At 55.5% G+C, this 23,163-nt stretch overlaps 1 protein-coding gene across 4 annotated transcripts in view; it reads right to left on the reverse strand.

Moving 5' to 3' along the window:
• Window positions 1–4,990: 4,990 nt before the first annotated feature.
• PEX14 (peroxisomal biogenesis factor 14) overlaps window positions 4,991–23,163 on the reverse strand; it is a 157,667-nt gene continuing 139,494 nt past the window's right edge. For all 4 annotated transcript variants that reach the window (XM_054439865.2, XM_054439856.2, XM_063667979.1 and 1 more), the window contains 5 exons: window positions 17,373–17,458; window positions 12,662–12,764; window positions 11,333–11,430; window positions 8,428–8,519; window positions 4,991–6,261 (listed from right to left, as the gene is read on the reverse strand). In XM_054439865.2, coding sequence (XP_054295840.1) covers window positions 5,805–6,261; window positions 8,428–8,519; window positions 11,333–11,430; window positions 12,662–12,764; window positions 17,373–17,458 — 836 coding nt within the window. In that variant the 3' untranslated portion in view covers window positions 4,991–5,804. The remainder of the gene's footprint in view (window positions 6,262–8,427; window positions 8,520–11,332; window positions 11,431–12,661; window positions 12,765–17,372; window positions 17,459–23,163) is intronic.

Raw genomic sequence — 23,163 nt, forward strand, 5'->3', positions numbered from 1 at the left:
ACAGGCTATTTACATAAATATGTTTGTAACAGACATGAAAATATATACTTTTTTCTGTCTTATTAAAATGTTCAAGTTGGAACTCGCCTATTGTTTGTGGATATCTTGATTCTGTTAAATAAAACAGTGACTAATTTATGGGATAAAACACAAGTTCAACAAATTAAAACCATTATTGGAGCTTCCCAGGCCCTGGTGGGCCTCCCATGGGGCCTGAAGCGAGGCAGGGAGCCAAGCCCTGAGCAGCCGGTGGGTGGTGCAGCCACAGAGCTCCCTGTAGGCCCCGGCACAGTGGGCAGCTCTCTGGGGCAGCACTGACTCCTGGGGCCCAGGGGAGGGAGGATGGGGACTCAGGGTGGTTTGCTGACCTTGGCCAGACCCCAAAACTGTTCCCTGGTCTTCTGGGCCTGGATGGACCACACCCAGGGTCAACCAACCTCACGACAAGCAGGGCCTCGAGTCCAGCCCAAGGAAGGGGAACAGGGACTCGGGGACCTCTCAAAGGCATCTCAGGGCCTCAGGACGCTGCACCCAGGCCAGCCCGTGGTGCCACATTCCAGGCCCCGCCCCAGAGGGTGGAGAGAAGCTCAGACCCCCACCAGGCATGTGTGCCCACTGTGAGACCGCCCCCAAGAGCCAGGAGGGGGCCTGCGGCTGCAGGCTGGGATGGGCCCAGGTCCCACGGCACTCCTTGTGTCTTGTTGCACTCAGTGGGAAATGCAGTAAAGCATGTTTTCCTTCTGGGATTTAATTAGCTGCGGTGTGTGATGCTCCTACACCCAAACTGGGGCAAATTCAAGTGTTTTGCAACCTCTTGGAAAGGGCCAGAACCCGCCTCACAGGCTCAGGGCTGAGCTCAGGGGCCTGCCCACCTCCCACGGACCTGGCCCAGCAGGGGTGCCACCAGCAACCTGAGTCACCCGTGGGCACCGGGCCTTGGCGCTCACGAAGCGGCCTTGCCCCAGCCTGGACACGGTGACAGGCAGCCCCCTTTCTGGGCAGCACACCAGGCCACTGGGCAAAGGCCAGCTGCCCATCCACTGTCACGGGAGGTGGCCCTGGCCCCACAGGTAGCGTTGGTCTAGGACCAGGGCTGGCAGCAGTGCCCTCTGAAGGGCTGGAATCCCAGAGCCTTGTCTGAGAATGAAGCAGCCAGGCCCCGGCCATCCTTGCTGGGAGGTGCCTCCGCACCCTCTGGGGCAGGTCAAGGAGGAATCGGCAGCTCCCAGGAGGCCCACAGCCAGCGCTGGAGCAGCTGGACCCAGTGGCTTGGCCTCCAGTAAGCCCCATGCCCCACACCACTGGAAGGAGGCAGGGATCCCCAAGAAAGAACCTCCCTGCCCGGAGCCTCCCTGAGGCTGGCTCCTCCCCTTGGGGCTATAACGCATCTGGAAGCCAAGTGTCACGGTGGTGTTTAAAGCCATGACCCTGTCACTTTAAAGAAGGTCCTTCCAGTATCTGTCGTGGAGCAAGGAAAGGTTTCAGGCATCTTTCTGATGAACATATCATATACCTCATTTCTTCTTCTAGGAGAACACAAACTTTAAAGTGCTCAATGAAAGTAAATTATTAAGGTTTATTCATGATTCAGGTAGTCATCCCTCAATGCCAGGCGAGATTTCAGACCCGTTTTGCATTAAAGAGAGTGCCAAGGCCGGGCGCGGTGGCTCATGCCTGTAATCCCAGCACTTTGGGAGGCTGAGGCGGGCAGATCATGAGGTCGAGATCGAGACCATCCTAGCTAACACAGTGAAACCCCGTCTCTACTAAAAATACAAAAAAAATTAGCCAGGCGTCGTGGTGGGCGCTTGTAGTCCCAGCTACTCGGGAGGCTGAGGCAGGAGAATGGCATGAACCTGGGAGGCGGAGCTTGCAGTGAGCTGAGATCACACCACTGCACTTCAGCCTTGGCGACAGTCTCAAAAAAAAAAAAAAAAGAGTGCCAAGGCTGTGGCCTGCGTGGCATGTGTCGGGGGAGGACAGGGGGACCTCTCGAAAAGGATCAGGACCCACTGGGCCCTGCGTGAGTGTGAGGGTGCCACACACACGTGCACATGCATGTCAGCACGTGCCAGCTCGGGCGTGGCTCCCCCTGGCCAGGTGGTGGCCAGTCCCTAGGTGGGAAGCCCCTGTACAAAGCAAAGGAGCAGGGGCAGGAAGAGCAGCCAGGCCCTCCAGGTCTACCTGGGTGCTACACCTCAGGAGCGCACCTCACCTGAGGCTGGAGCTCCCACCTGCATGCGGGTCTCACTGGCGCCTCCGCGCCTGCCCTGTCTGGAGGCTCTGACCTCTTCTTTTGGTGCCTTGGCAGAAACCAGTTTAAACAAACAGACGAATTAAGTCAACTCCTGGGTACAGAGATGTCTGGCCATTGAAGAATGGCCCCTGCTTGCCCTCCCTCTCCCTCCTGGGGTCTGGGGCAGGGACAGGGTGGTCACCTGGAGAGGGAGGGGGCTGGGACGCCAGGAGGGCAGAAGCGAAACCTTCTAGAAAACTCTTCCACCTCTACCTGGGTGTGAGGGCCCCGAAAGATGAACACAGCTTGCTCAGATGCGTTTATTAAAAACAGAGAAAGACGGAAAGAGACTCTGTGGGCACACAGGGAGCCGACGGGCAGATGGCAGGTTCTCGCATCTCTGTCCCCTTCTATGTGGACTGGCTTTGCTACACATCCCACCTGTGGGTACAAACTCAGCAGCCCCTTCCCCGACCCAGGCGCTCCCTGTCCCAGCTGGGGTCCTGGGATGGCACTGGCTCCGGGAGCCTTGGCGTTTGAAGGACTGGGCAGCCCCGGGTGGGCGGAGACCCTACCATCCCCCAAAGGCAACTCCCCCGCCTTCTGGCCTGTCCTGCGAGTCACAAACACCAAGGGAGGTCCCCTGTCCTTCCCAAAGTAGATGCCCCTGCCCAAGGCAGAACCAGCGAGTCACCGGAGGAGCCGGGACAGACCCCGGGGACCGAGGGAGCTGGTCCGGGGTGAGGTCAGGACGGCTGTCCCCCAGCCTCCAAGCACGGGGCTAGTTCTTTCCTAAAAGACACTTTATAAAAATACATTGTAATTGAGTTTAATAATCTTCTCCTTTCCAGAAAGGGCCTGACAGGCGCTGCCTGCTGCTTACTTCTGCCCCATTCCGAATATTTTTACCTTATTTGGATGAAATGCATTATTTTTCTAATGAAAGGCTTTTTTTTTTCAAAGGGCTGTTTTCCCTGGTCCAGCAGCTGGCTTTATTAGGCAGCACTCCTGCCGTTTTGGGGAGGGGTTTTTCTCTCCCTGAAATCACGCCAGACTCTCTGTCCTCAAAAGCCGAATTCGGTGCTCAGGACCCACAGGGGCAAAAGGGCTCCGGGCCCAGGTTTCTGTCCGTTTCTCCTCCATGCTTGAGCTTCAGGGATGTGCCAGCCCACTGACCCCCAGGTTGGAGAGCGCTTGCCCTGTGAGGTCTCCATTGCCCCCACCCCAGGGATAGTGAAGCCCCAGGGAATCCCTTTCTTGGTGGCCCCAGCTCTCCAGGGAGAAATGGAGCCGGGAAGCTGGCACTATACGTCCACAGCACCAACCCCACAGCCCTGGCTTCCCTTCCTTCCCAGGGTATCTGCCCTCTGGTCTCCCTTTCTAGTCCCACTGGAGGAGGGACCTCTGAGAAGTTACAGACAATGACCACCAGGCAGCAAATGACAGGGGGCGGGGACTCCTCAGGAACCGATCCACCCACGATGCAGGCCTGTGACCCAGCAGGTCTGAGGGTGGGACACAGGCAGTCACTGTCCCCAGAGCCAGGCCGAGGCCTGGCCCACCTGTCTGCCCACCCCAGCTCCCAGATACTGGGACTTCTGGGGTCCTGGTAGGCAAGGCCCCCTCGTCCAGGTGAGGGTGGCAGCCCCTGGGAATTGAGACACCTGCTTCTTCAGGGACAGCAAGGAGGCCAGGGAAAAAGGCGAACAAGCCGCAGTGTGACACTGACCTGGGCTCCACTCATCCCTGGGGAACACGTAGCTGGAAAGAGGAACTGCAGGAGTGTCCTTCCAGGCGACAAGCATGAAAGATGCAACCCGCAGGCCAGAAACCGGATTGGAGCTGGACCCTCCAGCAGGTGGGTTCGGCCTGCTCCTGGTGACCTTCCAGCAGGTGGGTGCAGCCCGGTACTGGGGACCCTCCAGTGGGTAGGGGCAGACCTGCTCCCAGGGACCCCCCAGTGGGTGGGGGTGGACCTGCTCCAGGGGTCCCTCCAGCAGGTGGAGGCAGCCCGGTCCCAGGGACTCTTCAGTGAGCGGGAGCGGCCCGGGCCTGGAAACCTGTCACTTTAGCAGGCCCTGTGTTCCCAGCATTAAGAAGGGTTTGCTGCAGGGGCCGAAAGCGAAACATCTGAGACAAAACAGCCCCAACACCAAGTCTCTGAGCCCAACCATGTGGCCTCCTCCCTCCCCAGCAGAGGGAGAGGCAGGGCGGAGCAGGTACATGGAGGCCGCACCTGCAGGGACTGCCCAGGGCTTCCTATTTCCCAAGCCCTTGTGTCCACACAGGCACACGGACATCACGGCGCCTGCGGCCCACGAGCCTGGTCCCGACACTTGGGGGCTGCAGGGAACAGAAGCGCCCCTCAAGGAGCCCATGGCTCTGCTCTTCTGGTTTTAGCCAAATGCTCTGTGAAGGGGAAAGGGAGACTGGGAGGGCGAGAGCCGGGGGAGACGGGGAGTCAGAGAGGACGCCACACTCCCCTCCCCGGGAAGCATTCGTTCATTTAAGGAAGGAGAGCTCCTCACTCCACATGAGGTCTATATACAGTCACACAAGGTCCCTGATCCTCCTGCAGTCAGCAGAGTGTCACCCTCCGGCAGCCACTGGACCTGAACAAGGCCTCTGCTTCTGGCTGAGCCGCGGCAGAAGCTGCCCATGGGCCCTCACCCACACTTCACCAGCTGGAGGCTGCGCTGAGACGACCCCCCGTACCCAGGGTGCCACGAGCAGACAGGCAGCCACAGGCGGAAATTAAATAGTGGCAACTGGTATTTATTACAATTATATACAGTCCTATCTTCCGTTCTGAGGTCTATACATGATCACACAAATGAACATGTGTTTCCTGGGGGAAGGACAGAGCTGGCTGTTGGTCGGGAAGGCCCTGGTGCCCGGCTCCTCCTCCTCCTCCTCCTCCTCCTCCTCCTCCTCCTCCCCCTCCTCCTCCTCCTCCAGAGCCCCCATCTCGCCATGGGATTAGCTGAACCGTGACACGGCAAGCGGGGGCATCGGAAGCGCAGCGTGGTTTCATTTGTCTGGGAGGACGACGGGGCACGAGTGGGGTGGGGGCTGGGGACAGGCACCTGAGGGGTCCAGGGCCGGGCCCAGGGAGGGAGGGCGACGGCAGACACCAGAGGGACCGCAGCTCCTCCTCCACTGAGGAGTCGGGAGGCAGTAGGGACGCTAGCTCTGGCCATGCGTGGTGTCACGGTAGTCAAGACACTCGGCAAACACACCCTGGGCAAGGCGTCTGTCCGGGAGAGGGGGCCGGGGAGGGGCTTGGGCCCCGAGGCTTCGCTGCCTTCAGCCTGACTTGAGATCAAAGCCAAAGGCAGCTGGGGCTGGGGCTGGGGCTGGGGCTGAGGCTGGCGGCCAGGCAAGAGGAGGCCAGGTGGACAGAAGTGTGATTCCCCACACTGCCACCAGGCCGCAGTGCAGCTGAGGACAGCTCTGCCCCCTACCTGGGCTCCAAGCTGCCCTCCCAGGGCCAGAGAGGGAGGCAGGGTGTGGCCACGCACGGGCACACTGGATGCCATCCTCAGGGCTGGAGGCAGCAGGCACAGCCCTAGTCCCGCTCACTCTCGTTGCTGGCGCCCTCGGGCCGCCGCAGCTTCTCCACCTGCTCGTTGATCTGCCCATCCCCGCCCCGGCGGTCCTCCCTCTGCACCCCCAGGCAGTCCTCCTCATCCACATGGCTCACATCGTCATCCTCCTCGTCCTCCTCGTCCTCCTTGTCCTCCCTCTTCTCCTCCTCGCCTTGCACCTCCATCCGCACCTGGCCCTTGACGTCCACCACCCCCTCGCCTTCCTCCTGGGGGCCCAGCAGGTGGTAGGTGACTGTGGAGCCCTCAGGGCTGTGGCCCTCCTTCCCAGGCGAGGACGACGTGGACTCGTTGCTGACAGGTGAGATGTCACTGCTGCTGTGGTGGTTCACGGCCGCGGGGCTGGAGGGTGACGGTGACTTGACCGGGATCTGCCAGGAAGGGATCTTCGGGGCTGACGGGGACGGAGGGAACTGCCTCCTGGCGGGAGAAGCAGGGGAGGAGGTTGGTGGTGGCATTCAGGACTCCCACCCTCGAAGGGCCATGCCTTCCCTGAACCGCAAGGGCTCGGCGATGGTGAGCTGCTCCCCCAGGGCCACTGGGCAAGGGACAGGATGGAGCCCTTCCTCCCCTCCTTTCAGGAGCTAAGATCCTATAGCTGAGATAGATGCCAAGCATGTCCTGTGCCCCCACAGACAGCCCAGGGTCCCCCTGGGACCCCCGTCCTGGGCGAGGCCCATCTGCCTGGGCAGCTGCTGGAAGCCAAGTGGGGCCTGCCTGCCATGCGGGAGCCTGCTTGCTCCTGATCCTCAGCATCGTCCCTGCCTCCACGCCAGTGGCCAGGAGAGGGACAGGGTGGGGAGGAGCCCAAAAGGGCTATGACTGGGGACTCCAGACACCTGAGCCACAGTCCTAATTTGTCTATGGCCTGAGCAGAAGGTGGAGGCAGGGAGCCCTGGCCACTGGCAGGGGGTCAGACACATCAGAACCAAAAGGGCGGTGGTGATGCCCTTTGCTAGAAAACTTCTGAGCTCAACACTTTCAACGGGGAAGAGGCAGCTCTCCCTTCTGCTCCGTACTCCCTTCCTGGGCCAGCAGCCAGCCCAAACCAAAGCTAATTCCAGGAGGGACCTGGGAGGTCAGGTCCACTTGGCAACGGCTCAGAGACAGAGCTCTCCAACAGGCAGGCCCATCTCTGCCTGAGCCAAGAGGACAAAGCCCTGCCCACAGGGCTGTCCCCCAGCAGGGGCCTTAGACACAACTCTCCCACCTCAGACCCCACTTGAGTGGGGCACACACCACGGCCTGCTTTATTCACCAGCATCCTAAACGCTAACAAGAAATTCCGTGTACAGTTTTCTTGGCCCCACGGTCGCCCGATGGCCTGGCCTCCATCCCCAGCCTCCAAGGCACTGGTCTCGGTTAGGGAAAATGGAGGCCGTCTCCTGATGACAATGCTCTGGCCTCTGCCAGCGTCACACCTTTTTCCAGGACATGTTCTTTTCCTCAGGGAGAACCAGGAAGTTGGGTGGCTTGGAAAATGGGATCTTCTGGCTGGAGCCACAAGACCCCTCTGCACCCCATCCTGGACCCTAGTGAAGAGCCCACCTGCACCCTTCCACTCACCCAGCTCCCACCAAACCCAGGCCCAGCAGGGAAACAAGGACACCCCATGCAAGGCCCACTAGGGCATCAGCCGAGGAGGACAGCCCACAGTTGCGGCTCCCAGGACAGAGTGGCTCCTGGACACTGGACTTTCCGTTTTAAAAAACCAGAACAGTCCAGGCACAGTGGCTCACACCTGTAACCCCAGCACTTTGGGAGGCCATGGGCAGATGACCTGAGGTCAAGAGTTCAAGACCAGCCTGGCCAACATAACAAAATCCCACCTCTACTAAAAATACAAAAATTAGCTGGGAGTGGTGGTGGGCGCCTGTAATCCCAGCTACTCGGGAGGCTGAGGCAGGAGAATGGCGTGAACCCGGGAGGCAGAGGTTGCAGTGAGCCGAGATTGTGCCATTGCACTGCAGCCTGGGCAACAGAGCGAGACACCATCTCAAAAAAAATAAAAATAAAAATAAATAAAACCAGGACAGTCCCAGGCAAAGCAGGACAAGTTGGTCACCCTACCTCTGAGGTTGCATTGGTGACAATGTGCTGTTGCTACAGGGGGACAACCAAGAAGCTGGGGGGGCAGGGCCTGCTTCTGCCCACGTCTTCAGTCGTGGAACCCTTCCAAGTACAAAACACAAAGACCCTCCCGCAGGGGCTTTCCCTGGGACAAAGCTGTCACTGAGTGGTCATCTGGGGCTCAGGAAGGAGGAGCCAAACCAGGAAGTTCTCCTCTGCTCCAAGGGCCCCGCTTTTTTTTTTTTTTTGCTCAAGCTGTCCCTGACCAGGTCTTCACAGGCCTGGGAACTGTATTTCAAAAGTTGTGTGCCACAGACCGTCACCTCTGGAGTGGAGAGGGGGTCAACTAGGGAATGAAAAGAGAAGCTCAAAAGGCCCCAGACTCAGTGCCTGAGTCACCCAGACAGATGGGGTCCTTGGGGGTGGGGGTGGGGGTCATGCCCCTCCCATGCCCTGGAGCTCCCAGTCCTCCTTTCCAGGCCCGACCAGAACAGGGTCCCCATTCCTCCCTCCTACCGATTTAAAAGAAGCCCTTTCAAGGAGTTAATTTCGGACTTGAGTTCGTTGATATTCTGGGACTCCAGGATCCAGTTGGTGGATGTGGTGGCCTGAAAGCAGAGCACAGGGAGGCTCAGGGTGGGCACCTTGAGGCACAGGCGGGGCCTGTGGCTGCAGGAGGACCTGGGTGGGGGCAGCAGGTGGGGCCTTCTGGGTCTGTTCTGGGGAACCCGGGGGAAGGTTCTGCCACTGCCCACTGCCTGCCACGTCTCTGGATGATGACATCCTTAAACATTCCCACGGCTCTGTTTGGACATCTGATGACATAAGGAATCATTACGTGTTTTTAGGTGACATAATGGTATCGTGGGCATCTTTTAGAGACATGTGGAGGCGTGCGGGTGCGGTATGAAGCGGGATGATGTCTGGGATTTAAGATGGCCCGGGTGGAAAGAGGAAACAGCCACCATCTCTGACAAACCCCGTCCTTTCATGCACACCTTTCCTCTTTGAAGGAACACTGTTTTCCAAATAAACTTCACAGAACTACATCTTACTTCTGGAAAATCTTGCTGGTATAGACGGGGAAGAGGACAGCCAAACCAGAGGTCCCCAAATGGGAGCTGCCGGTGGCCACCTGCTTGTGGCATGTGCACAGAGGACAATGCCATGAGGCCTCCGTGTGAGGTCTATCTCGCCCAGGCTGAAGGCCACCCCAGGCCGTCTTTAAGTGCACAGATGAATATTGCCAGCTCTCCAGATACTGCTCCCCCGAGGTGGGCAGAGGGGACGTTCCCTGGCTGTTCCCTACCAGTGTGCTGTGGGCCGCTGGGCTGACGTGGGGTCAGGGGCTGCTGTGGGCTCACCCCAGCAAGCAGCCCAGCTGGCACACCTTAGCAGGGAGAAGTCCTTCAGAGGGCCTGTAGGGCTCAGGAAGGAAAACCTGGGCAGTCTGAGAGTGAGTGTGTGTCACCCACCACCCTCAGACACAGCCCCTCAGGGTTCCTACTCCAGACCACCAGACAGGGAGGACCCAGGAGCCACTGTTCTGGCTTCTCTGAGACCTTGAAAGCTACAGCAGCCCATTAACAAGGGCACAATTTCCACTCACTGGCCTACAAAGGACTCAGATTTCCAAACGCATATGGTGCCAGATGCCAGGATTTAGAAATAAAATCTGACATCTGGGGCTTTTTAACCAGCCTCTTTAAAAAACAGTTGTAGAAAACTCATAGCCTTCAGTTTTATGTAGGTTTTTTAATTACTTAAAGCTCTTCTTTTTAATTTTTTACAGTGCTCCAGTAGGAGTTTGGAAGCCAGATATAAAAACTTACATTACAGCTGAGAAAACACAGCTCTGGGTCTTTGGTTTATGGGGTAACCAAAGTCCTCACACATACAAGTTTAGATGCCAAGCCAGTGGTCCCATGCAGCTCGGGAGAGAAGGCTGGGGTGGGCCAGGGACAGCGGCAGCAAAGCCAGCTCGAGGGACTCTGAGAGGCCCGACCCCTCTCACCACTAAGCACATCCCGGGCCCCCACTGCTTCTTAAACACAACATGTGGTCTTAATCTCAGGCGTTAAGGCCTGAAAACAGTTTTCCAATTTCCGGAATGGCTTCTGGCCACAGGCAGAGCATGGATCCAAAAGATGACCTGACCCAGGAGAGCAGGCGGGGCCACTGCTGGGCTTCCTGGTGCTTTAGGGACCGGCCACCCGCGGAGAACACGCATTGCAGTGGCTGGAGGTGGTCACCAGTACCCGCAGCCATCCCAGGAGGAAGGGCAGGTGGCACCTCTGTGTGTGGTTTGGATGTCCAGGGAGGAGATTCCCGGGACCCTCTTCACAAGAGACACCCCAGACTCCATGGAAAATGGAAAGATTCTAATTTTTGTGGTTTTTGCAAATGCAAAAGATCTGAGTGCTGGCTCAAGCCAACTCGTACACTACGAGTGGCTTTCCCTGGGTAAGCAACTCGGGATGGGACTCTCCAGAGCCCAGGTTGTGGGGGCAGACAGGGAGCAGTGTCCACCGGCCACAGAGCTGTGGGGCAAGGGACAGAGAGAGGAGCCAGTGGGTGTTCTGGAGCCACCAGGCCACTGTCTCCTGGGCCTGGTCTGTCTGATGCTGCCTCAGGGATGACCCGTTACCCACCCACAGAACCCAGGCCTGCAATCCTGCGAGCTGGCTGGAGCCAGGCACCCTCTTGAACCCATGAAGAGCCCCAGGAATTAGGTGCCATTATGGCTCCATTTTACAGATGAGACTAAGACTCAGAGAGGTTAAGTAACTTGCCTGTGGTCATACAGCTAACAAGTGGCAGGGCCAGGATTCAGCCTGGTCCTGGAAGCTGCCATGCCAAGATTTCTTCACATTTGGGCAGTGAGGCAAGGACACTGCCTTGGGAGTTGGTTCTGGCTCCTAGGGTTGCCAGAACCCCTGGAACCTGAGTCTAGAGAAACTGCCCGCTGCACTGCGGTGTGGATGGGGCTGGGGCTGGTGAACTAACTGCGACTCGCTTCTCCCCTGTCTGTTCCAGAACCCCTCCTGGCCATGCTGTGACCTGCAACCTAACTTATAGGTAGAGGCCGTTCCATGTCTACACAGAAAGCCTCCAGAGCTGCGGGAATGTGGCTGCCATGAGATCTCCACAGGCAGAGGGTAGCTTTTCCTTCCTCCTGTTGGGAGGTGACACAGAGTGAGAAAGGATGGCCTCAACAGTTAAACGTCACACTGACTGCCCAGCAACGGCCTCCTGTCTCTACAAGGAGAGAAAGGGCAGCGTCGGCCGTGGCTGTGTAACCACCGTGAGACTGGGGCAAAGTCCAGCTCCCGAAGGTGGCAAGCCCAGCCCAAGGGACAAGAGTGAAGGGCACATGGGACAGACCTGGGCCTGGAGGGCCCTGCGCGGCAGAGATAGGTACCTTGGCAGCGGCCAGCTCGTGGGCAAGCTCCTGGATCTTCTGCTGCTGCTGAATCAGCAGCTCCTGGACGGAGGCAAGGGTCGTCTGTAACTGAGTCACTGCGAGGAGAAAGCAGTCACGGCGCCGGTAAATTCACAGGCACAGACGTTCCCCTCACTTGGTCCGCACACCTAGGAGCTGCCCGTGTTCCCGCTCCATCTAATTTATCTGCAGACACCCCCAGCCCCCGCAATCCATCTAATTTATCTGCACTCCGGGTGATCTGCCTGCACTGTATCTAACCTCTAGTATTTCTACTTTATCTTTCCATTGTGTAGTTGTCCATGGTCAACAGTATATCCGTCCAGAACCTCTCCCCTCTAATTAGAGCTGGCTATGATTTGCTGAGCTCTCCCGGCTTCTCTGGCGCCTGCGTCCTTCATCTGCTGGGCCTCAGTGTCCTTGTGAAACTCCTGGAGTCTCCAATGCTGGGAGAGATGCATCTCAGGTCCCCGCCACATTCACATCCAGGCGTGGCTCAAGCCGCACATCCTGTTTCCCACTGCTCCTTCCCGCCCTCCCCACCTGACCCCAGGCTGCCTGCTCAATTCCCTGGTGTCCCGTGACCCCTCGGGACCTTGTTGCCACCAATGTCAGCCTCGCAGGAGCAAAAGCCAACAGGATGGACGCGTCAGAGGGTTTCTGAGAGGGTTTCTGCGAGCTTCACAAACGTGCTCCAGAGGGACACAGACTCCTGCCTGGGACAGGTGGCTCTCTCGTTGGCCTCGCTCCGGTTTTTAGATTCAGAGCTGCCATCTAGTAAACAAGTTTATAAAGAAGAGAAGCCACCCCTGGCGCGACAGGTCCCAGCTAATCTGGGCCATCGCTGGGGCACCAGGTAATGAACGCGAGCCCTGTCGAGTCGATAACAGGGGAGGTGGCTGGGGTCCCGGGAGCCACAGTAATTACAGACTCTCTTGACCCCACAGTCGAGTCTTAGAGGGAAGGGGGAAAATCACTGAAAACCCCCCTGAAAACCTCATAGAAGCAGAAATTAAAAATGAACTTTACAGCCCTTAGAAAGGCTGTCATTTTATTCCCCTTATTAATATTCTGAGGTTGGGAGCCTTTCCGTAAAAACATAATTAATTGAGGCCGCGCCGACAGTAAACAAGCAATTTCAAATTAAACCGAAATGACGGCGGCTTCATTTGCAAATGTGAACAGATTCTCAGAGCAGATAAATGAAGTCACCACACAGAGTGGAGACGGAGGGAGAGGGGAGGGGCAGAGAAGGGGCTGCTTGGAGAAGGCTGTGAGGGGTGACTTGATGGAGTCATTAATCTTTACCTGTCTGGGCCACGCTGCCACTCAGCTCAGAGAGACCGGCCTCCATCCTCTCCAGCTGCTTTCTGTCCTCTCGGCCGCCCAGGATGAGGGGGAGCAGGTATTTCTGCAAGAAGCGGGACAGGGTGAGGAATGCATACGGACCCGGGGTTATCCTCCAACAATCTCTCAAATTCTGCCGCCCAACTTTCTCCCTGTCATCCCCGGGTTTTGGAAACCCTAAGCAAACACCATAAATGAACAAGATATTTGAAAAAGTTATGAGACTGTGATTACAACCACGTAAAAATTCTGCCTGAATAAGGACAAGGACCAGGACGGAACGTGGACAGGGAGGGTCAGCTGGATCTGCAGTGATGGGAACTTTTTGGTTCCTTTATTGACTTTTCTTAGTGATGCTACACTATTTCTGTAACATAAAGTTATAAACTCTACTGTCAAAGTTGTAAGATATAAATGTGGATGGACACACAAGCAACAGATAATGCTGGAGCCTCCGGGAGGCGAGGGAGGCGGGGCAGCTGTTCCCGGCATATTCTCCTGAATCGTAAACATTTTGAACCTGTGAGTGAATCACCTATTCAGAAACAAATGAGTAAATTAATAAACAAAACATCACTGGAGAAACTAAAGGAAAATCAACAACACATTTCTGGGACCCTTGGTTCTCTCGCCAGGGGATAACATGCGGCGCTCTGAGGCTGCTGGAAGAGGTCACCTCAGTCTTTTTCTAAATGAAGCCTGAATCCTCAGAACAAACTTCCTTCATGTAAGAGTCAAAAGAAGTCGAGTTCCCCAGAATGAAACACAGGGCAGAAGGGAGAGGAAGGTGCAGGACCAGAAAAAACTGGCTCTGGGGAAAAAGAAAGTGGATGCAGCAGGGCCACCCCTCACAGGGGCCTAGAACCAGGGATGCCCGAGGGGGCCGTTCAGGAAGGAGGCAGGCAGGGCAGGGCTGGCAACTGGTGCTCTTGGTTGCCTTGGAGGTGAGGGTGTGGAGGGGTGGAGGTGGGTGGTGGGGCCTGCAGGGACAGCTGCGTGTAGGAATATGTGCACTGACGTCCAGCCACTCGAGACATGGAGACAAAGCCCCCCAGGTGAGGAGTGAGACCCGCTGCCCACTTCAGTGGCTGCTGCCAGAGGCAGTGCAGCACAGGCCTGGCAGGAGCTGCCCAGGGATAACTTAGGTTCTTAATCTATCTGGGCCCAGATAGGAAAGAGGACGGAAACTTCTCCATTACGGTTTCTGTACCAGGGAAGGATAAGAAGCTCTCTCATGAGGGGTTTGTGGGAACTCATTTCCAGTGACTCCTAAGTGAATTCAGATCATTCTTCAGCAGCACATGTATAGACGCATTTTCTATTTTGCAAAGTGCTTTTCAACCACAGTGTGAGCTATTACCCACAACTGAGCCAAAACTCATCAAAGGTAGCCTTACGCTTCAGGATGAAATGTCCTCAGCATGAAAGTAAAGAATTCTCGGCCGGGTGCGGTGGCTCAGGCTTGTAATCCCAGCACTTTGGTAGGCTGAGGTGGGCAGATCATGAGGTCAGGAGTTCGAGACCAGCCTGGCCAACACAGTGAAACTCCGTCTCTACTAAAAATATAAAGATTAGCTGAGTGTGGTGGCGCATGCCTGTAATCCCAGCTCCTCGGGAGGCTGTGGCTGGAGAATCGCTTGAACCCGGGAGGCGGAGGCTGCAGTGAGCCAAGATCATGCCACTGCACTCCAGCCCAGCCCGGGTGACAGAGTTAGACTCTGTCTCAAAAAAAAAAAAGAAAAAGAAAGAAAATTAATGTATGTGTGTGTAACCAACTAAACACCCCATTTCTGAGATCAGAAGTCTTAAGGGCAGGAGCAGACACGCTGCCCTAGCTGAAGTCTTCACATGCTTATAAAGCCAGTTGAGGGCTTACCATTTCCTTTTTTTTTTTTAATTTTGAGAAACTGAGCAGATGCTTTAGAAATTCTCGTTACCACTGTGACTGATACTGCAACGTTTCTTTTCTTTTTTAAAGCAGAGCGGAGAGCCCAGAGCTTCGTAGAAACTACAGGTGGCAGCTCCGTGTGAGTGCCCACACTAATAAGGCAGGCTGCCGAGCTGCCCTCCCGCTCCCGTCAGGCCACAGGCCCTCCATGGGTGGCCATGTGACAGTGTCTACTGCTCATTACAGCCGGGGCATTCATCTGAGGACTCTGGCGTTCGTGTCACATTCTTCTTGGTGCTTGTACACAGTCAGTGATTTGAAGGGGGCACCAGTTCAGAGGGAGAAGTACCGGGTCCCAAGAGGTGTTTTTGTTCTGTTCTGTTCTGTTTGTTTGTTTATTTATTTATTTATTTATTTATTTGAGACAGAGTCTCGCTCTTTCACCCAAGCTGGAGTGCAGTGGCACAATCTCGGCTCACTGCAGGCTCACTGCAACTTATGCCTCCCAGGTTCAAGTGATTCTCCTGCCTCAGCCTCCCGAGGAGCTGGGATTACAGGTGCACGCCATGACACCCAGCTAATTTTTGTATTTTCAGTAGAGACAGGGTTTCACCTTGTTGGCCAGGCTGGTCTCAAACTCCTGACCTCAACTGATCCACCCACCTCAGCCTCCCAAAGTCCTGGGATTATAGGCGTGAGCCACTGTGCCTGGATTATTTTGTTTTTTAAATTGAGACAGGGTCTCCTTCTGTTGCCCAGGCTGGAGTGCAGTAGTGTGATCTCAGCTCATTGCAACCTCCACCTCCCGAGCCCAAGTGATCCTCCCACCTCAGCCTCCCGAGTATAGCTGGGACTACAGGCTCACACCACCATGCCTAGCTTATTTATTTTATTTTATTTTATTTTATTTTTTGGTAGAGACAGAGTTTCACCATGTTGGCCAGGCTAATCTCAAACTTCTGGGCTCAAGCAATCTGCCTGCCCTGGCCTCCCAAAGTACTAGGATTAGAGGTGTGAGCCACGGCACCTGGGCCAACCCAGGATGTTTTGTTTCTCGATTTCTTTTTCTTTTTTTTTTTTTTTTTTTTTGAGATGGAGTCTTGCTCTGTCACCCAGGCTAGAGTGCAGTGGCATGATCTTGGCTTACTGCAAGCTCCGCCTCCCAGGTTCACCCCATTCTCCTGCCTCAGCCTCCCCAGTAGCTGGGACTGCAGGTGCCTGCCACCATGCCGGGCTAATTTTTTGTATTTTTAGTAGAGTCGGGGTTTCACCGTGTTAGCCAGGATGGTCTCGATCTCCTGACCTCGTGATCACGTCAGGATCCTCGGCCTCAGCCTCCCAAAGTGCTAGGATTACAGGCGTGAGCCACCGCGCCCAGCCCTTGTTCCTCAATTTCTAAGATGGAAATGTCCAGCTCCAGGAATACATGCTACACTTAAAAAATTATATTCTGCTACAACTGTCATTAGCTTTTGTACTACATCAAAAATGAAGAATCCAGAGTACCATGGCTGAACACGTTTCATGTGATAAGAGTGACCATGGCGAGTCTGAGTGCTCATTCAGGTTGTTTAAAAAAGAAAATCACCAGCCAGGCACGGTGGCTCACGCCTGTAATCCTGGCACTTTGGGAGGCCGAGGTGGGCAGATCACCTGAGGTCATGAGTTCGAGACCGGCCTGGCCAACACAGTGAAACCCCGTCTCTACTAAAAATACAAAAATTAGCCAGGCGTGCAACCAGCATGCCTATAATCCCAGCTACTCAGGAAGCTGAGACAGGAGAATTGCTTGAACTCAGGAGGTAGAGGTTGCAGTGAGCCGAGATCATGCCACTGCACTCCAGCCTGGGTGACAGAGCGAGACTCCATCTCAAAAAAAAAAAAAAAAAAAATCACCAATCGGGTGGAGGAGCTGGCAGCCTCAAAAGAAAAGAGGCTTCTCCACAGGATCCCAAGATCTGGACGGGGCACCTACCCTGGCCTGCATTTTCTAGAAACTAGACTCATTTGCTTCACGTCCAAGTTGGGCCTTCACAAGGGAGTCAATGTTCACTTCATGCCTGCAGTTCTGTAGCAAGCAATGAGCCTGGGATCCTCAAAGTTGATTTGAGAAGCCTGGGAAATCCTAGATTTCTATAGATGCCAGCACAACAGACAGAGCAAAAAGAACAGCTCCCATACATCTGATGACACGGAGGTTCTCACCGCCGCTCTTAAATGCTAGGGCAGAACAACGGTGTACAAAGCACTTCCATGTGCCAGGCATGGCTCTGAGCCCTCTACAAGGGAGACTGACTCTTAGGGACTTCACAACAACCTTGTGAAGTGGGGACTGTTATCCCCATTTTTACAGACCAGAGCCTGTGATCACCAAGCTCCTGAGGGGCAGAGCCAGGGCTCAGCAAAGCAGCTGGCCCAGCGTCCATGCTCTTCGCCATTATGTTATTCTGTGTCTCAAAACTGCTGCACGGCTTCCCTGTGCAGGCACTACTCTAAGTGCCTGACACGGGCTGGCAAGGGACAGACCTCACGATGCCCCTGCAAGTGGAGATCTGGGTGGTACATGCTGAGCACTGGAGAAAAGGTGGGCAGAGCCTGCCAAGCCCCGCAGCAGAGTAAGGCCTGGATCCAGCTGTGAACCCCGACCTCTACCACAGCCTCTCGCTGCCAACACGCTCCGGGGCAGAGCACGGCAGTGCCTCCCTGCAGGGGAACGAGTGAAAGGGTGCTGAATGCCAGAGGCTGGCAGGGGCACAGCAACCACAGCCGCTGGGGGTGACTCACCTTGTAGAGCTGGTGAAAGCCAAATGCGATGCCTGCCATGATGATGGCCAGGGCGCCGTAATCTCGCCATCGGGAGCCTGCAGGACCTACAGGCGGGAAGAGGAGGAGGGTTAGAAGATGCACATCGCGTCCTTCCCCAGGTGGGGGCCGGCACAGGTGCCTCAGTGGCGCAGTATCCTCGCCTCCAACGATGGGCAAGTGGAACACTCCACCGCAGGAAGGCAGCACATGATCATCACAACAGCAGCTCGGCTCCACCCCTCCTGTTCCCACTGCCTCAACTGGGACACAAGGGATGCCAGTCACCCAACCCTGACTGCAGGCTGTGGGTGGAGGTATCTAGCAGTGAGCTGAGACCCGAGTCGGCAGTCAGGTGGCAGAGGTGATCTGAAGACCAACAGCATGGTCTCTACCTCAGGAACAAAAGATCCAGAGAGGATAACAGGAGTACGTTTGGGGGAGCATAAATACACCCATATATGCCCTACTATAGCTGGCGATAAGCTGGGGGCCACAGCAGAACCAAGCGGGGCCCCAGCGAAGTGGAGAGGGGGGCTGTGGTACGCTGGGTGGGGGCACAGGGGTGGGCTGTGATAAACTAGACCTCCCAGCCCTGCTCTCGCTTGGAGCCAGCGGAGAGAAAACACAAGTCTCCAAATGACTGAGCAAGGCTTCAGAGAGTAAGAACTTCCTATCAAAAGGGATGGGGGTGGCAGGGGAGAGGGGCTGGGGTCAGCAGGGCCTTGGAGGAGCCCTGAGGCCCTTGGGGGCTGGAGGGGAGCAAGCACAAAGGAGAGATGGTAGGTGGGTGTAGACCAGGTGGGCACCCTGGGCCTGACTAAAGAGGACAGCTGCTCTGGCCCAGAGGACCCCAAGAGCAGGATGCTGGGGAGAACGGAGAGGAGCCAAGGAAGCCGCAGGTACAGTGGGGGGCTGGGGCGGGGCAGGAAAGAGGTGGAGAGGTGGCGCCAGGTGGACTATGTGGTCAAGGAAGCCGAATATTCTTTCCTAAGCAATGGGAGTCACTGGGGGATGTGAATCAGGGAGTGCCATGACCCTGGAAAGCAGCATCGGGGTGGCTCCGAGGGTGGTCAGAAGTGGGGGCCGCAGAGGCAGAAGAGCTGGGGCGAGCCTGCTGCAAGGGTTCATGAGGTGGAGAGGGACTGGGACCAGCACAGAGGGCAAGAAGGGAGTGGGGCGATGTCTCAGGAGAACATATTGCTGCTGCTGTCAAGGGCAGCCAGTCTTCATGCAAGAGCACCTGGCCCCGTTCTCTTCTCTTTATTTGTATTAATTAAGTAATCTTTTTAGAGATGGGCTCTTGTTATGTTGCCCAGGCTGGAGTGCAGTGGCAATTCACAGGCATGTCCCACTGCTGATCAGAATGGGAGTTTTGACCGGCTCCATTTCTGACCTCCTTAGGCAAACTTGTGGTCCCCTACTCCAGGAGGTCATCATATTGATGCAGAACTTAGTGCAGAACCGCCATCAGCACAGTGCCCCGCAGCCCAGAACTCCTGGACTCAAGGAATCCTCTCACCTCAGCCTCCCAAGCAGATGGACTACAGGCGCGCAGCACCGCGCCCGGCCCCAATTCTCTTTAGAACGGCACATAGCAAAGTGCCCTCCTGAATGTAATTCTAGTTGATGTGGGGAGAGTTTCCACCTTCACTCTTTCCCATGTCCAGTTCACAAAGTGCTCCCATGTCCACAACCTCATCTGATCCTCCAAGGCACGCGGGAGAGCCCTGTCGCCACTGCGAACACCTTTCTGGAGCTGTCATCTCCAGGCCACGAGGCGGGTGCTCTGCCTCCCCCCGAAGGATCTGTCATCAGGAGAAGCGTGGGTGGGACACAGACCAGCGGGGAAGGCGATCACAGCACCAGTGGAGAGCTATCCAGAAGGCGCCCCCATGGTGTGCTGCTCATCTGGGAGAAAGGGGGAGAGGGAAAATCAGCAGCGTTCTGAACTCTGGGAAGGAGCGTCACAACACAGCCAAGTGAAGCTGAAGGACTTGCTGCTTGAGAGACTTCTGCCCTCAGTTCTCACCTGTGCCTGTAAGTTTTCAGAGGTACCTTCCATGTCCTGGCGTTTTATGACCAGAGGGGAGGAGAAGGCCCGTTCTTTCTTTCAGCTCAGGGCAGGATGTGGCATGAGGGGGAAGGGGCTGCTGGCACGCAGCCCGACCAGGGGGATCCAAGTCGTAAAGACCTCCGAGTGGGCAAGGAGACACCCCCTCCCCCAGGGCTGCTGAATGGCACTCTCGGGGCAGAGACGACAGGGCTGGAGGGGACTGGAGTCCCTCCTTGGCCACCAAACTCCCTCCCTGCCTGCAGATTCCATGCGAGACTCCCCGGTGTGTCCTAGCCCTGGAATCTCGGTCCCAAAACTGTAATCAACATACGGCCTCTCCCTCAGTCCCCAACTCCCATTTCTGTTTTACACTTTTTGAACAGGTAGCACGCATACAATTTACTCATCAAATAGCACAGGGCAGTCTGTGAAAAAAGGTTTCCCCACCACCAACAGCCATTAGTAGTCTTACATTTATCCTTCCAGTGAGTTTGTGTGCACATCTAAGGCAGCACAGGATGTCTTCTCTTCCTTCACGTTTCCCCATCTCTCAATTTTGTTTTCTACAGCTGCAGGATATTCCACTTCACCTGCCCTCCGATGGGCATCCAGCTCATTTCCAACTTTCTACTACTGCACATCACGCTGCCATCAACAACGGGCACACGTGCCATCTCCCACACAGGGATACGCACCCCGTGAGCCTCAGAACTCCCAGAGGCTGGTCCCAGAGCGTGTGCATTTGCAGTTTTGAGAAATACTGCCACGCTGCCTCCATGGGGCCGATAATTCACCCTGAGCCCCTGCGCAATGCCTGCTTCCCCACGGCTGCGCCCACACAATGCACGATTCAAACGCAGAGATTCCTGCCAATACCACAGCAGGAAAACAGAAGTTCACTCTAGTTCTAATTTGCATTGATCTCATTTTGAGTGAGGACTGAGCATGTTTTCATCAGCATTTCCTTTTCGGTGTACTGTATGCTCTCCACTTTTCTACTTGATTTCTTTTCCCTTGTCACTTTAGAGAGACTTTTTATATAGCAGGGGTATTAGCCCGCTGTCTGTGATCCGCATCGCAAACATCTTCTCTGGTTTATTTTTCTTTTGACTCTGCTAATGGTGTTTTGTCGCATGCAGAGGTTTTTATACAAATTTATCAATCTATTCTTTTATGGGTTCTGGGGTTTGTGTTATGGTTAGCAAGGACTTCCCCACTCCCTTCCCAGGCTGTGCAGTGACACTCGGTGTCTAAGAAACTGCCATGGGAAGGGGACAGTGCTACTTCGCTGATGGTGGACACCCCCACCCGACACAAATCACTTCTCGTTACACAGGGAGCTCTAAGACCACTGAGGCAGACGGATCTTTCACCTTGACCCCAAGGAGCTGGGCACTTGGAGTCCCGGTCAGGTGTCTCTTCTGTCTCCCCTCTTCTAGCCAGCTTTGCTTGGCGCTCCAGATACAAAATGTGACATCTAGTGCAAGTCCATTTTCAGGAGGAAAAAAGTGAAGACAGAGCAGCCTGGCCACCCCGCTATCTCAGAGTCCCTGCTCAGGAGCCTTCATCTATACCCGGAACACCCCTCCCTGCAGCCATAATCCTCAGGCAGAACAAGTGTGGAACGGGGCCCGCGGCCCGAATACCATATTCACCACTGACTTCTCAGACACCACGAAGCCTCTTGCAAGAAAGCAGCTGTGACTTGGCTGAAAGCTTGACCAGCACCTGGAGTTTGCTGGATTCCTCTGCTCACCCGCAAACATCCCGCCATGAGGAGGACAGCCTTCTCTGGGGCCCTCTGGGCTGTCAAGGCTGAGCAGACGCTGGCTGTGTGGGTTGAGGACCAGGACCCTCCAACAGCTGCCTCACTTTCCAGAGTTCTGAGCTCTTCCAGCCCCAAGAAACACCTGTGGTCCCTGCAGCCTCACCCTTCACCCCTCACTGCTCCTCATTCCTACCATGCTCACATTAAGAACATTTTATTGCCCCCTGGTTTTCATTATTAATGAAAAGGGACCAGAATGATCTTTCCTAAAGTTCAGAGAGTCTATAAAGACAAGAAGCTGAAATGCCATTTTACTCGTTTTGGAGATGTGTGATACAATTCTGTCTTGTGGCAAAATGAAAAAAGAGAAAAACTCAGATAGAGATGACTCCTACCTGTTGTGTAGCTCTCAGAGGGTAACAGACCAGGCTACTGCGAAAACATCAGCACGGTCCACACTAGCTCAAACTCCCAGCCACGACCACCTCGGGTCCTGCCCCTCCCCACCCTGGGGCCTATTTCTTCCAAGTCTGGTGCAGACCGCGCAAGGGAACCGAGAGCAGAGCACCTGGGAGCACACCTCCCCGCCACCAGGCTCCCTGAACGTCCGGAGGTATAAAGACAAGGGCAGGAGATGGGGCAGTCACTCTTCTCTAGCTGGGAAGAAAAGGAAGAGAATGAGTGGGCTTTTTAAATGCTTCGAGTCTCCACTCTGGAAGCAGGGACCAGCCTGCCATGCAGACAAGGCAGACAAGGTAGCAAGTGGGTAACAAGCCTGGGGTCAGAAACCCTCGTGCCACCACCAGCCAGGGGGGTTCCAAGGACATTTTTCTCTTCTTATCAAGCACTGACTGAAGGTGGCAGGGCTTTGTGAGCCCCAAAGAATCCAAGAACAGGCGATATCTTCACTCTCACTCAGAGCCCAGCTGTCTAAGGACCGGCGCCCTAGCTGCGTGGCAGGGGTTCCTCACCAGTACCAAAGCCCTGGCATCTCTGTGAAGGCTGAAGAGATGGGCATCTGTGGCAGCAATCCTCATCCTGCACACCTGGGCCTTCCTGGACTGCCTCTATGCTGTGGCGCCGTGGGCGGCAATGAGGTCAGGGGATAAACTGCTATAGAGCAAAGGGCATGGAGCTCTTCAAAACCCAACCTTCCAAGGACTCCACGAACTAGCTTAAGCTCTGCCCGGCTCCATGGAGGTCAGCCTGCGCAAAGGCTGCAGTTTAGGTAAAACCATGGTAGAGAGCGGGGACAGGAGAGGTGCATCCCCACAGCTCCTAACTATTCACTGAACACCAACAAAACCAACATGACTCTGTTTCTTTATACCTCCACCAACCAAATTCTCACCTAACAGGTGAGAACAAACATCATCAACTAATAACACATGCACAGGACTGGGACTTGTGCATACAACACGGCAATGTTGAGCCTGAAACCTTGTTTAGCAAGTCACAGACTGATCCACACCATGGAAATCCTGCAATCTAGTAAAGGTTCATCGGGAACACAGAGCTGAGAGCTGTCACGGAACCATCCTGCCGAGACAACAGGCACTCCAGTGATGTGCTGGCTGACAAGAGGGAGAGAACTATCACGTCCTTGGGGAGGCTGGCAGCCCAAGCATGGGCAAGGCAGTGGCAGAAACGACACCAGCCCATTGAGGTCGCCTCCAGGCTCATCAGGGTTGGAGCCATGCCTCCATACAGCAGTGTCTCTAGCTTCTCACATCAGCCCATCAGCTTCGCTCAGAAGCCACCCTGAAAATTAAATGACAAGACAGGCTCACTCCCAGTAAGGTCCTGGAATAAAGCCAGCCCACCAAATCAGTGCTTGCTACAGCACAGAGGTGGAGAGCACAAGTGTGGAGAGACGGGGACCTGGCTGGGCTGAGAAGGGCTGGCTACAGCTTGGGGGCGGGGTGGGCCCTGAAGCACATGGCTGTGGA

The sequence above is a fragment of the Pongo pygmaeus genome, chromosome 1, assembly GCF_028885625.2.
Source record: "Pongo pygmaeus isolate AG05252 chromosome 1, NHGRI_mPonPyg2-v2.0_pri, whole genome shotgun sequence".
NCBI lineage: Eukaryota > Metazoa > Chordata > Mammalia > Primates > Hominidae > Pongo > Pongo pygmaeus.